Source organism: Aptenodytes patagonicus, chromosome 2 (genome assembly GCF_965638725.1).
Source record: "Aptenodytes patagonicus chromosome 2, bAptPat1.pri.cur, whole genome shotgun sequence".
Lineage (NCBI taxonomy): Eukaryota > Metazoa > Chordata > Aves > Sphenisciformes > Spheniscidae > Aptenodytes > Aptenodytes patagonicus.
In genome coordinates this window covers 113,044,942-113,059,561 of record NC_134950.1, presented here as the reverse complement: position 1 = coordinate 113,059,561, position 14,620 = coordinate 113,044,942, and the positions used below count along the sequence as shown (strand labels likewise).

At 43.3% G+C, this 14,620-nt stretch overlaps 1 protein-coding gene across 5 annotated transcripts in view; it reads left to right on the top strand.

Annotated features, from left to right (window-relative positions):
• The window catches only part of HECW1 (HECT, C2 and WW domain containing E3 ubiquitin protein ligase 1), a 271,819-nt gene that overhangs the window by 186,568 nt on the left and 70,631 nt on the right, over positions 1–14,620 (top strand). For all 5 annotated transcript variants that reach the window (XM_076330766.1, XM_076330763.1, XM_076330764.1 and 2 more), the window contains 3 exons: positions 5,074–5,216; positions 7,228–7,328; positions 10,068–11,429. In XM_076330766.1, the coding sequence (XP_076186881.1) occupies positions 5,074–5,216; positions 7,228–7,328; positions 10,068–11,429 (1,606 nt within the window). The remainder of the gene's footprint in view (positions 1–5,073; positions 5,217–7,227; positions 7,329–10,067; positions 11,430–14,620) is intronic.

Here is a 14,620-nt window from a genome sequence, read left to right as displayed (position 1 = left end):
TGAAAAGTAGATTACTGTCTGAAACTCCTTCGATGGTGTTTACTACAGTGTTTTCAGATCTTGCTTGAAGATGGCAGCAATAATGTAAAATCAGATTTATATTTAGGTCATTGAGATGGTGTGAGAGTATGAATGTGTCAGCTGATCCTAGGTAGCTTTGATTCTGATTTGTGTGTCTCTCAGAGTGAATCTGCAGGAGGTGGCTGTGTAAAATCTGTGTAAATGACAGGAGAATCCTAATGAATTACTACTGACCAGAGCCAAAAGCTGATGATAAACTGCTTAGCCCAAGAAGACTTAATATGTTGATGTGGTTCTCTCCATCATGTCACTTTTGCTCTTCCCTCTCCCTCCCTTCTCTGTATTTCTGTGGAAATAATTAATTATGGCTTGTTGATTTTTGGTGTCTGAGAAAATACCAACTAAAGCTTTTCCTTTGGCTGGGGCATTTTAAGGCTGTGCCTGGTACAGATTCTCCAGTGTCTAATAAGATGTGCTATAATGCTGCAGCTTTTCTCTTAGTGAGGAATTAATAGGGTCTCTCTCTCCTATCCTACTGCCTCTTTTCATTAAACATTTAGGAACAAAGCAGTCGTTGGATCTCCTGCCACTCTAACAAGTGGGACAGGCATTGACAAATGGCTAAAGAAGTCAGGAAAGTAGAGAGACACAATGGCTTTGCTTCTAGAGCAAGTCTGTTTCCTCCCTAGCCATCATAATTCTAGAGGGGTGCAAGAACGTCCTAAAAAGGAAATAATTGAAGAAGACACGGAGAAAATAATACAAATACTAACTTGTTCTATACATTATGGTTCTTAACGATTCAGTGGGTCCATCTACAGTAGTATTTTTATTCTGGTCAAGTGAGCAGTTTCAAAGCAAATCTCCTGATCTCCCCACTAAAGACACTGCTTGGCAATCTTAAAGTGCATGAACTGAATTACTCTCAGCAGAAAGTAAGCCAAGAGATGTGCTTCAGGAGTGCACCTAACACTTTTCAGACAATAATGGCAGTTCAATCCAGGGCACCCCCCTGGAGTTACTTCATGGTATAGAATCATAGAATCATTAAGGTTGGAAAAGACCTCTAAGATCATTGAGTCCAATAGTCAACCCAACACCACCATGCCCACTGAACCGTGTCCCTAAACGCCTCATCTACACGTCTTTTAAATACCTCCAGGGATGGGGACTCAACCACTTCCCTGGGCAGCCTGTTCCAATGTTTCACCACTCTTTCAGTAAAGAAATTTTTGGTAAAACCCTTGCAGCTTGTCTGGATGTGGTCATCAGGTGCACAGCACCAGCTGCTTTGCTCTCCAGATCTGCTTCTGTTGTACCACACATCTTCCTAATGCAGACATGGCCAATGTATTCCAGGGATCAGGAAACATCAGTCTCCACAAGGCCTCCTTACCACTGCTCATGACACACGATATTTTTCCCCAGTATGCCAAGGATCTTCAATCATTTGTTGTGTTCAGACTTTATGTGCATAGCTTCCTTTTAGGAATACACCTGACAGATAACCATTTCTCGTAACAGTCCTAATAGATTTCTACAGGAAAATAAAAAGGTCGTCTTCCCCTCTGGAGCTCATCACTCGGAGCTTCCCTGCACTCTCTTCCAAAGCCCCTAACTCTGGGGGTTTTCCAGTCTGGGATTCTTCTAGACAGACACAGGGGCAGCTGGTTGACCACCTCATCATTCCAGTGGTGCTCCTCACTGTGAGGGTGTCTGTGATCTCTGTTCATCTGCATCTAACCTATAAGCAGGAGCCCTCTCATCCCTAGCCGGTAAGGATCAGACAAGGGGACAGCTGATAAGCAGCTACATGGACAAGATGGGGTCTGAGACTGTTTCTAGGACCAGGCACCCTGTGAGAAACAGGTTCTTCCTGACGGTAATTTCTTGGCAGTTTTGTTGAGGCAATCTGCCATATCCTCTGTGGAGTGTGCTGTGTCACGTATCGTCTGAAGTTCTAAGAGTCATTTTGTACAAAGCAATGGTGGATGTGATATGCAGGGTAATGCACTGTGACTAATGCAACATTATAGGTAATTACTGGTTTGGGCTAATCAGAGAATAGAGATTTAACTTCTTGTTTGTTATCTGTTCATCCACTGACTGCTATAGATCAACTATAAATTTTGGGTCCAGTGATACCTTGTAAGAGTTTTTTTCCCCACATTTTGTAGAATGCATTTTACTTGAATTTTGGTTAGGGATCAAGTAAAAACATCAAGTTCTAGCCCTCACTTACAATTTTTGTGGATTGTTCTTCCCAGGTGTCCTGTTTTCTGCTGTTATCCAGATAAATACATAATCAGTCATTAGACAGAGTCTTTTCTTTGGCTGGGGCTTTAGCCTTGAAACTATAGCAGTTTTGGTAGATGAGTTTGCACCTGTGTTGAAATCCATTACTTCCTTTGAGACTTTTTTTTATTAAAGTACAAAGAAAGCCTCAGATGAAGTCACAAACCACATCCATGCAGCCATTGTCAAGTTTGGTGGACCTCTGGACAGCTAGAGAGGCTAAACCTTTTGAAAAAGTTAAGTCAGGACATCAGAATTTAAAAACTGCCAGAAATTATATTTTCACCTTGTTCTTTGACTGTGAAAAAAGCCCATTTATGTAAACTTCAGTACACACTTCTACAGTTAATCTCAGTGTAAAGTTTAGTATCTTTGGATTCCAGCAGGTTCCATGAAGTTCTTGACCAGTCTTGTGGAGTTTGCACTAACAGTTGTGGTTCAAGGAACTTAAGTTTTTGTGGAAAAAAAACCCCAACCAATGAACAAGTGCACAAAATGAGCTGTGGCCGCAGTGAAAATATACGGCTCAAAGATTGCTGTCTTAGATTGTGAAAGAAAATGTATGGTAGCCAATGCCAGCTGTAAAACATACAAGAATCTGGCTTCAAGGAGTGACTGTCAGGAAAAATCAGAAGTCTTTTTAAAATAATATATTTGGGCTCATTGTACTAAAGTTTTTGTATTCTTGTTTTTCTCTGCAACCATGACTTTATAGTTCTTTTTAATGTGAAAGCTTAATTTCTGAGTTAATTCTGTAATACTAAGAGTTGTGATAACAAGAAAAGTTCCAAATAACAGAAGTCTTACAGTAAAAATTGTGATAGTAACATCAAAAAATGGCAGCAGACATTCTTAAAATGCAGCACTTTTGGTTATCAGTGGTGTAGTTTGTGGGCACATGTAATAAGCCCCACCAAGCTTTCCTCATCCTGAAGAGGGTCTATTTTTATCTCTGTTGTGATCTTACAGCCTCCTTTTCTTGCCCCTCCTTGGGATGAATTATTAATCACAACATCACTGAGTGTGAACCCAAGGGTACTGAAGAATTTATAATTGGTGTCTTCCCCCCCCCCCCCCCAACTTAGATATGAAGCTTACGCTGTCATCTTCACAAACTGGCCATTGCTCCATGACAATTAGCAAATATTAAGCAAGGAAAGGATGTCATTTCTGACAGCAGTAATATAATACTAATGTGTTATGCTAGTTATATTGGAGAAGACCATGAAACACAGGGTCCTTTCTCTTCCAGATAGATAGGATAGCAAGGGCCAAGGCTTGAATGGTGTAAATGCAGCCAGTGTTTTGTGGCTAAGGTACAGGGGTCGGCACTTGTCAGAAAAAAAGGTAAAGAGAGAGAAATTAGTGTTTGATGGTGGTTTGCTTCTGCATCCAAAGACGACAGTCTCATCTTTAAAAAACACAAGAACCTGCATGTTTTCAAAAGTGATTGGTGACTTTTGAGAATGAGTTTATAAGTATTTGAGTTCTCAAACCTAGGTGTTTTGCTGGGATCCATTTTTCAAAGGGCCAGAGGCCAGTGTGTTCTGCAAACAAGGATTCCTTTGCACTTTTCAGTGTGGATGGCCTAAGCCCGAGGCATCCGCAGTCAGGGATTGCCTTAGAAAAATCTTGTCCATTAAGGATTAAACTAGATGAAAGCAACAGCAGGAGCAAGTGCTTAGATAATGGAAAACTGATTTATGTAAAATTATCGCTATTTTACAACCTGTCTCCAAACCCATTTCACTGAGTTCACTTTTGATCTCAAACGGCAGTTGTTTCTAAATGGCAAAACCTTTGAGCTCTGCCACAGGACGCTTCTGGTCTTAAAGGCTTAATTGTGTTTCCAAGATGCTGGTGTTTTGATGCATCAGAACATTCTCCTAGAAGAAGCATTTGGGAACTGTGATCATGGACCAGGGGCTGGTCCCAGGGCAGTCTCGTGTATCCCCAAACGCGACGTGGTTGGCAGGTGATGGAATCAGAACACAATTTGGTGTTTATAAATTGTATGGAATATCCCAGCATTTGTACGTCTGAGAGGCACAGCTGTTCAAGGAAGAAAGGACATTTCTTTTGGTTGATTCCAACAGACCTTGGTCCATGCATCCATACTTGCTGCTCAGGTGCTGATAATTACTCTGGAAAATGTCACTGTGTTTCTTGTGCAAGAGAATAACTGTCAGGCTTGGTTCCACCTGATATTATGGAAACAAATGTCCATGCAGGTTCTGATTTGCTTCAGAGTTGTACCACAAGACAAAACATTAATAACCTAGGAAGGTGCAGATCATTAACCTACGTTTTACTTTCCACTTATGAACAGTTCAGTCTTTACCTGTGTGTGTGCATGCTCTACCCCACAGAGAGGAAAAAACATAATCTGTGCAATTACATTTAGATCAATAATCATTGGTAGGACAGAGTTCGTTACATTTCTGCAGGTGTATTGTCCTTACCATCGGAGAGCCTTGTTTAGAGTATTTGGATGCTAGCATGGCATGAATAAATGAAATTCCTGCGTTCCCCAAGCCTGATTCTGCAGCATTACACAGTACCTGTAGGGTGCTTTCACCTGCCTGCTTTGAGGCCAAGCTCTTGGGGTTCTTTTGCAGGCCTATGCCTTGAAGTTCAAGGACTGTTTCTGTCCTGTGAAAAATCCAGAGACTTACAGAAGTTGATAAGCCGCTAGCAGCTGTGTGGTGGTGTGGCCTGGCCACCAGCTTCATGTTCTGTGCTCTTCCTTTATTGCAGCAATTCAGCTTTGTCTCCCTGCCCACGGATGTCCTGGAAATAGAAGTTAAAGACAAATTTGCAAAGAGCCGACCGATAATCAAGCGTTTCCTGGGAAAACTCTCTATGCCGGTTCAACGCCTCTTGGAAAGACATGCCATAGGGTAAATCTGCTGCTTATGCTACTTCCTGTTGTTTAACAAGTGTGTTGCTGTTTTGAAGTCCCTGGTGATATATCATTACAGTGATATAATGATGTTGAGGGGGAGTTATTAAACTGACAGTCGTCTGATGAATGATGTTGGTCTTAATTAGAATTTATAGGACTGCGGGCCAGACAAAGAATTTCCTCTATAACCCTATCCATTGCATTTTGAAAAGTGAGAGCTGGCATTTAGGAAAGAAAACTGTTTTGTGTATCATGGCTGCGAATCTGGAGAGTGCAATATTTTCAATTTGAGTGTTCTTTTAATGTTATCAACAGGCTGTTTTCATGTTTCAGGGAATTACCTATGGGCTAAAATCATGCCAGATCTGTTCCTCCTCCCTTTAATTTCTGGACAGTGGAAATATTATAAAAAAACACATGGCATGTTGTAACTAAATCTTTCTGACCCTACCCTGCTGCCAAGGAATAACCAGTTCACTTGAGCTCACTAGCCCTGCCCTGCTTCCCCTTTGCATGAAAGTCCTGGGAAGGTATATGCTTCAAAGTAACACAAACCAATTTGAGGAAGATGGATAGTATTCAGATAAAGCCCAAAAGTTGGCTCTAAACTTTAGGGTTCAGACCTTGAGGAGCAGGGAGAGAAAGAGTCATTTCCTGAGGAGGGCATACGCAATGCAGTTTCCAAGAAGGCATTTCTGAAAATTGGATCTCAACTCAGCGGAACAGCAGGAAGCTGAGCTTGTTGGAAGTGGTTTTGAACAGCTGGTTCAGAAACTGGCTGTGGTATTGACAGCTGAATCTACCAGAAGGGACTAAGCTACCTCCCTGTTTCTCAAGTAGGGAAGATTGAGTAGCTTTTTAGAAACCAGATGGAAAAGAACAGCTTGGGGAAGGTAGAGCCCTATAACTGATATCATTGGCTTCCCTCTGTATGAGAAGATTTCTCACCATCTTCTGATTGTATCTTCCTATTTTACTTCCTTATTGTAAACACTGTCTATCTAAGAATATACATTGCCAAGAGCAGTGCCTCCAACCTACACCTAGGTCTGCCTTAGTTTTTATACTATAGTGGCTTTTAAATCTCAGGCAAGCTCAACGAGAAGTATACACACAAGCTCAGAAAGATCAAACATGAACCTTGAGATTGTCTCATTTATATGAGTTTCTGATGCATGTGAAACTATCCTAGCAAATATATTGGGCCCAGCTGAAGTGAACTATGTTTCTTCAAAAGATGTATAAATATTACTATTTAGTGAACGCTTTACACTTAAAAAATGCTTTGCAAACATTGCTCCAGCCTCATTTTGGGCAGCTGGGAAGTTAATCTCTTCTATAGTTTCATTCTGTTCTGAGGGGTGGATGAAGTGTGGCAAAGGGAGGGACCTGCACAAGGACAGGATGGAGTCATTGATCAACCTTGTCAGGAAGGTGTTCTTCTGATATTTCAGCTTCATAGAGGTAAGAGGGGTGGAAAGAGATGAAGAGCAGTCATTCAGCCAGTTTGAAAAGAGAAGGTGGTAAGCGGGGACTGGCCTGTACAGGATTTTGAAAGAAAGGACAGGAAAGGTGAATTTTATGCAGATGGTGAAGGGAAGGAAATACAGAAATGCGAGGTTCTACAGGAGGGTAGATATGGTCAGATCAGCAGGGACGTGAAGTCTTGTTACAAGAGCTGAAGTGGGAGTTGTTTGCTTCCCATGTTGATATTTTCATACCCATACTGCAGAAGTTCCATTCCCACCGTTCTCTCTCTATATATACATATGTGCTTGTGTATCCCAGAAGCCTGTCTTAATCACTGACTCAGCTGTTCCATTGTAATTGAAGACATTGTCCTCTCCTCTGCCATTCGTTCTCTCGTATGCAAGTCAACATGCCCTCATGGCTGGGTTGAATAGCCTTTGAAAACCATTATGTATTTTTGTAGGACACAGCAGTTTTATGCACGATAGACATTGGGTAGGTTATAGTCTATAGTGACGATATTTGTTTTCTTTCAGGGACAGGGTTGTAAGCTACACTCTGGGTCGCAGGCTTCCTACAGATCATGTCAGTGGCCAGCTGCAGTTCCGATTTGAGATAACTTCATCCATCCATCCAGGTAATTCTCAGTCTTAACCCATCATTTATCTGGGTCTTTTTTTTTTCTTTTTTTTTTTTTTTGCTTTACATTCTTTCTCCTCAGAAACCTGAATTCATTCCTGGCTGCTCTGGGAATTTAGGTACAGTCATGAGCAAAGGAAAGTGCATAAAGTCCCCCGTCACAGGATGCATCGTGAGTCACAACTTATTCCCTGTTTCCCCTTAGCTTAGAGCTACTGGTGTCTTATATCCCCCTGTTCTTGGCTGCTTCAAATATTTTGCCACATCACAGGGAGAGAAGAGGGTAGAAAACTAAAGTCTCATCTGCTTCTCTATCACCTGTCCTGGGGAAGTGCTAGATGGGCTGTTATAGGATCATAGAATGGTTTGGGTTGGAAAGGACCTTAAAGATCATCTAGTTCCAACCCACCTGCCGTGGGCAGGGACACCTTCCACTAGACCAGGTTGCTCAGAGCCCCATCCAACCTGGCCTTGAACACTCCAGGGATGGGGCATCCACAACTTCTCTGGGTAACCTGTTTCAGTGCCTCACCACCTTCATAGTGAAGAATCTCTTCTTTATATCTAATCTAAATCTACCCTCTTTCAGTTTAAAGCTGTTACCCTTTGTCCTATCACTACACGCCCTTGTAAAACGTCCCTGTCCAGCTTTCTTGTTAGGCCCCTTTCCGGTACTGGAAGGCTGCTATAAGGTCTCCCTGCAGCCTTCTCTTTTCCAGGCTGAACAACCCCAAGTCTCTCAGCCTGTCTTCATGGGAGAGGTTCTCCAGCCCTATGATCATTTTCGTAGCCCTTCTCTGGACTTGCTCCAACAGGTCCACGTCCTTCTTATGTTGGGGGCCCCAGAGCTGGACGCAGTACTCCAGGTGAGGTCTCACAAGAGCGGAGTAGAGGGGGGAGAATCACCTCCCTCGACCTGCTGGTCATGCTTCTTTTGATGCAGCCCAGGATACAGCTGGCTTTCTGGGCTGCAAGCACATATTGCTGGCTCATGTTGAGCTTCTCATCAACCAACACCCCCAAATCTTTCTCCTCAGGGCTGCTCTCAATCCATTCTCCACCCAGCCTGTATTTGTGCTTGGGACTGCCCCGACCCAGGTGTAGGACCTTGCACTTGGCCTTGTTGAACTTCATGAGGTTTGCACAGACCTACCTCTCGAGCCTGTCAAGGTCCCTCTGGATGGCATCCCTTCCCTCTAGCATGTCGACCACACCACACAGCTTGGTGCTGCTGGCAAACTTGCTGAGGGTGCACTCAATCCCACTGTCCATGTCTCTGACAAAGATGCTAAACAGCGCCAGTCCCAATACTGACCCCTGAGAAACGTCACTCGTCACTGGTCTCCACTTGGACATCGAGCTGTTGACCGCAACTCTTTAAGTGCGACCATCCAGTCAATTCCTTATCCACCGTGTGGTCCAGCTGTCAAATCCCTGTCTCAAATTTAGAGACAAGGATGTCGTGTGGGACAGTGTCAAATGCTTTGCACAAATCCAGGTAGACGATGTCAGTTGCTCTTCCCTTATCTACCAACGCTGTAACCCCATCGTAGAAAGCCACCAAATTTGTCACGCATAATTTGCCCTTAGTGAAACCATGTTGGCTGTCACCAATCACTTCCTTATTTTCCATGTGCCTTAGCATAGTTTCCAGGAGGATCAGCTCCCTGATCTTGCCAGGCACAGGGGTGAGACTGACTGGCCTGTAGTTCCCCAGGTCTTCCTTTTTTCCCTTTTTAAAAACGGAGGTTATGTTTTTCCCTTTCCAGTCAATGGGAACTTCACCGGACTGCCATGACTTCTCAAATCTGTAGAGTTATCTGTAGTCATCTGCATTTGAGCACTTAATAAGTAAAAATGGAGAATGTAATAGAAGAGTTGACTAGAAACTTTCTCATTTTGATTATTTTTAATGAAAAAAGTAAAACAAAAAATAATTCAATGTTCTCCCTCCTTCCCTCCCTTTTTGTTTTGCTTTGGTTCACATTCTCTTGTAGTTATTAGGAAGTCACCGTCATGATGGTGTAAGTTTGAGCCTTGGTTTTCATGTCAAAGTCTCAATAGCATCGCTCAGGGACTTTTTGCCTCTCTATGGTAGTGCCCTCTCAAGGTACACTTTGTCAAGCCCAACAGCAGCTGCATTAGTGGCTGGAAATCGTGACCTGCGCCTTGCTGGAAAACCTTGACTTATGTCTTTTGACTATTTGGATGGTGTGAAAGAGCCCAGGTTGTCTGGCATCTGGGAGGAGGTGGTACAGATGAAGATCACATCAAAGGATGTTTTAGGGAAAGTTTCCACCTTTCAGGGGTGTGAAAAACAGTTTTTTTAAGTTCTCTGTTGTGGAGTCCTGTCAGCTTCAGCATGACAAGAAAAATGTTATTAAAACCTCAGGGAAAGGCTTCCTTGTCATTCCCATGATACTCCCTCCAATACCAGTTGGCTCAAAGAGGAGTTTCAAGGTGTTACCTTCAGGTTATGTTGCAAGGAGGCAGGGTGCTGCATACAGATTACCACCATGAGTAAGCCCCGTGATTGTTAAATCCACTGTACAAAGACTGCCTAGCAAAAAAATACAGCATTTCTTGATAGTTGCTCAGTTGCCCACTCATTTCACACAATTTGTGCTTTTAATTCTCTCAGATTGCTGTGGATGCCTGTGTCCCCACAGCCAAGCTTCTGGTTCAGTCAACGCTTCTTGTTAAAGGAGTAGTTAATTTCTTTTTCTGTCTTATACAGATGATGAAGAGGTCTCCATTAGTGCAGATCCTGAGCCAGCTGACCTCCAGGAAAGCCCTGTGAACAACCCCACAGAGGAAAGCCTCGGTGAGCCTCCATGCATCAACACAGTGACCTCAGAAAGTACAGCTCCAGAACAGCTAAATGGATACAGTGTGAACAGTGTCGATAGCCCAGGGGCTGTCAAACCACCTGGGGAAGTCAACCAGAAAAGCTTAAACGAAGAGCTAGCAGGAGATGGGGAGGTTGATGTGGTGCCAGTTCCTGAGCCCTTGGAATCCATCCCAGAAGTGCTGCCTTCTTTGAGTGCTACGGACCTCACGGAGCAGCTGGCTCTGCTGGCTTGCATGTCTCCTGAGACTGAAGTTAGGGAAAATAACGAAGTCAATTCTGGTACTCAGGGAGATGGTGGAGTCTTGACCAGCATAGAAACGTTAGATCTTGATGAGGTGAGTGCAGATGTGCATGCTGGCAAGGACCTAGAGAAGAGTCAGGAAGAAGAAGGGGCTTCAGCCCAGGAGGAGGAAGACAACAAGCTACAACTAAGGACCACAGCAAAGAGGAAAAACAGGCCGTGCTCCCTGCCTGTGTCTGAACTTGAGACAGTCATAGCTTCAGCTTGTGGTGAGCCAGAGACCCCTCGCACGCACTATATACGGATCCACAACCTGCTCCACAGCCTGCCCTCAGCACAGATGAGCAGCGATGGGGAAGAAGAGCAAGATGGTGGCAACAGTGGGGAGAACGATGAGGAGTCTACAGTCAAGGAGGCATTGGAGAAGGAGGTGGTCAGTGAGAGTGAGACAGTGGCAGCAGAGCCTCCTCTGGAAAATGAGGCTGAAGAGAACTTCAGCCAGAACACGGTGCCTCCTGGGACCTTGGATGAGCAACTCTCCAACTTAAATGATGGGCTGTTGGATGGGGAACACCCCAGGACAGGAAGCGAGAGCGAGTCGAGCTCCAGGCCCAATGGTGACAACGAATGCGAGGCGTGCGACACTTCTTGCTACAGCCCCTCTTGCTATAGCACTTCCTGCTACAGTACCTCCTGCTACAGCACTTCTTGTTACAGCACCTCCTGTTATGACAGTAACAATCGCTTCTCCAGCCATACCCGCTTCTCCTCTGTCGACAGTGCAAAGATTTCTGAGAGCACGGTCTTTTCCTCACAGGATGATGATGATGAGGAGAACAGTGCTTTTGAGTCAGTGCCAGATTCAGTACAGAGCCCTGAGCTGGACAGGGAGCAAGTGGATGGCTCCTCCCAGTGGCCAGATGAACTAGTAGCTCATGGTGGGAATCCACAAAGAGCCACAGAGAGTCTAGACACCCCAATAGCAGGTCCAAGCAGCAGAAGAGAAGGTTAGATCCTGAGTATCGATGCGCTGAGCAACCCTGATTATCTGGATGTCACAGAAGGCATCAGATAATTGAGGTTTCAGATAGCTCATGGTTTATTTCATACAAATTTGGGGGCTGTGAGCTGGGCCAGATATCAGGGAGGGTTGGATAATTGAGCCTGTCCTTAAAAATCCCAGCAAAACCAGATAAATCAGATGGGGATCTGCATATATGGATTCCTGTAGATATACGTGCATCATTATAAAATCAAGATTAGCTACTGTAGTTATGTGGCAGATCAGCATTATCACATCCACCAACTCATTCCTTATTTCCTGGGATTGCTCCATTTCACATATCTGATGTGCTGCCATGTCTCTGAGAGTCGGTGAGGGGACGAGCTTGTGCTTGTTGAGGGGCAGATATGCTGATTTAAGCCAGCTAAAGATCTGGGCCAGTGTCTGTATATGATTGGTAGGCATGCACAGTCATAAGCATGGAGAAATGCAAATATTTGTCTCTTACAAACCCAGTTTTCTAGCCCTGTTTGTTCCAATTCTCCAAATATCAAACAAATCTACCTCAGATTTCACAGACCATAGGGCAACTCAACAGAGATTTTTTTTTTCTTAGATGCTTTGAAAATTGAACTACATTGAACAAAATTCTCTCCTTATCCTCCTCTAGAGATAAAACATACTTAAGAAAGTAATTTTTTGTCTTTGTAATTTAGGTACTGTTTTTCCCAATCCCGCCAAACCGTTACATTAAGTTCCTCCCTTTGGTAACTCATTTTATGTTGTATGGAGTTACATGAAGGGTGGGTTTGACTACTCATCTTTTCTTCAGCTAGTGTATCATTTTTCTTCAGCTAAAGAAGTAAAGGCCTCAGCAGCAGCTAAGGAGTATGCAGAAAGGTCAAGAGGTAGTCTTTGCATTCCCAAATCCTGAGTCATCTGTCTCCCACTATAAGTGACAGCAAATTAAAATGGCACCAAAAGGATAACGTATTTGGGGATCACTGGGAAAACCCAACCAAAGCATCCTTCTACCTTTTCCTTCTCTATTCCCAATTTATTTACCCCAACCTTCCCACTGCCACAGACCCTGCCCCAACAGAAGGAAAGGTGTAAGAGTGGCCTTACATGCTGGACTGTATAAAGACTTTAGACAGCTGGGCCTAAGCAATTATTCACTCTGCAGAGCAGAATCTAGCCCAAAGAATTAAATTCTCAGAAGTACACATAGGTACTGTGTACCCACAGTTTCATTCCTTGCAGGTGAGGGTCTTTGCGTGTGGACAGCATTTATGTGCAAGTATACCTAAGAGGGCACGAGCGTGTGTGTGTGAGACCATGCTTACAGATTTGATGGTTATTTTGGACTGTGTGTACTTTTGAGAGGGGATGTGGGGGGAGAGGGTGTCTTCTGCATATGGATTCAGTACAGCTCCAAGATTGCGTCCCTTGAGCCTGTATAAAGGGCACTGCAGCGTTCACGGTGGCTTTGCTTTGATTAGCTGAGAGAGAGTATGTCTGAAGGGCAGCCCGGCTCTTAGCACTCTTTTGATATCACCGGGGGTGCTTCAGGAAATGTGCATGTTGCTTCATGACTTGGCAGCTGTTACAAATACAGTAGATGTGGTCACCTCCATCCACTCCAGGTGACTGGTACTACCATGCTTCCACTGGCTTGGCGTAACTATCTTGACTAGGGGAGAGTCAATTATGGTGAGGTAAGTAAAGAAAAAAAGATGGATGATCTGGTAGTTGGTGCTACAACACCTGTAGTAACAGCACAGTTTTTAAGGCTATGAGAGATGGAGTTTCAGCACTGAGTAACAACTTACATAACTCTGCTGTCTGTTCAAAACATGCAGCAGATGCAACTGTGAGATACGCCTATACACAAGCGGCTTAATGAAGACATTTAACAGGCCATACGGTATCATCAGAGCACCTAGAAGAGGGAGTATTTTTGTCTAAGCGATTTTTCTCACTTCTGGATGGTGTGAGATTTTTTTACAGTTTTATACAAAATTGGCTTCTGCCTTCTAGCTGTTGGTTGTTTAAAGAAAAAACATATTTTCTGGTAGATTTTTTTTACATTTGATAGCTATATGTTTGATTTCTTTACAAAACGTTCATTCTTAGGCTATTAAGATTCTGACATTAAAGACAGCTAAACCAGCCAGCACACAGTGAGTTTGGCTTAGCTGAATGGTCTGATTTTTAATTTTGAAGTATCCTTGTGTAATTTTCTGGTGATGTTGGAAACGCTAAATATATTCTTTCCCTGAGCTGCATCTTTCTGATGCATGTAAATGTTATATTTATGCAATTCAGATTGTATCTGTATTAACAGGCCCACCTGGAGCTGGAGATTATAGTGAAAAACTGTTACTACACAATATGAAAATGTGTCCGTTAGGAACCAGAACTATTTATCCTACTAAGGTTTTAAGGACAGACCAAGAAGGAATCTTAATTCTGGAACCTGTGAAGTTCTAATGTGCAGGTTCCTTATTCTCACAGTTAAGTCTAAGATAAGGAATGCTTTTTCATCCCTACTATAACTTCTTAGTTTCTTAAAGGATTCTATAAACATTGACTAGATCTTAAGTTACTTGTTCCTTTCAACGGAACATGAGTTTGGACATTTGCTTAGGTTTCATTTATTTCATATTTGGATAGACATATATACAATGTTAGTGTTTAAAAACTTCCTCTGCACTGTCTACTGTGTGTGTCTCTCTTCTTCTTCTTTCCCTTTTCTGTATCTCAGGTCTTCCTTCTTTATCTCAGATCCTGACTATGTCTCACTATCTTTTGTCCTCCTCTTCTACCACCTGTCTACTACCTGTTTCTGGTCCTTCTCTCATTCTACCTCCTTCTACCCAAGATGGACTCTTTGAATTTTGAAAAATACCTATAGAAGGGGATGATCTTCTGCTTTGCGGGGACTGCAAAATCCTGCCATTCCGGTCCACTTATACAGCCACTGATCTTTTGGAAAAGCAGAGAAAGATCCAAGGCAGCTTTTAGCCTCGTATCCATCCACTGATGGGATGAATTAAAAGTTGGAACCAGGATTTTGCATGTTCCTGCCAATTTCTGCAGAAGCTTGAGTTTGGTTGTACATGCACAGTATTTCTCAGAGATCAAGCCTGATTCTTCTCTCGCTTGCACTTGTGTGTCTATGAGTCCAGAATC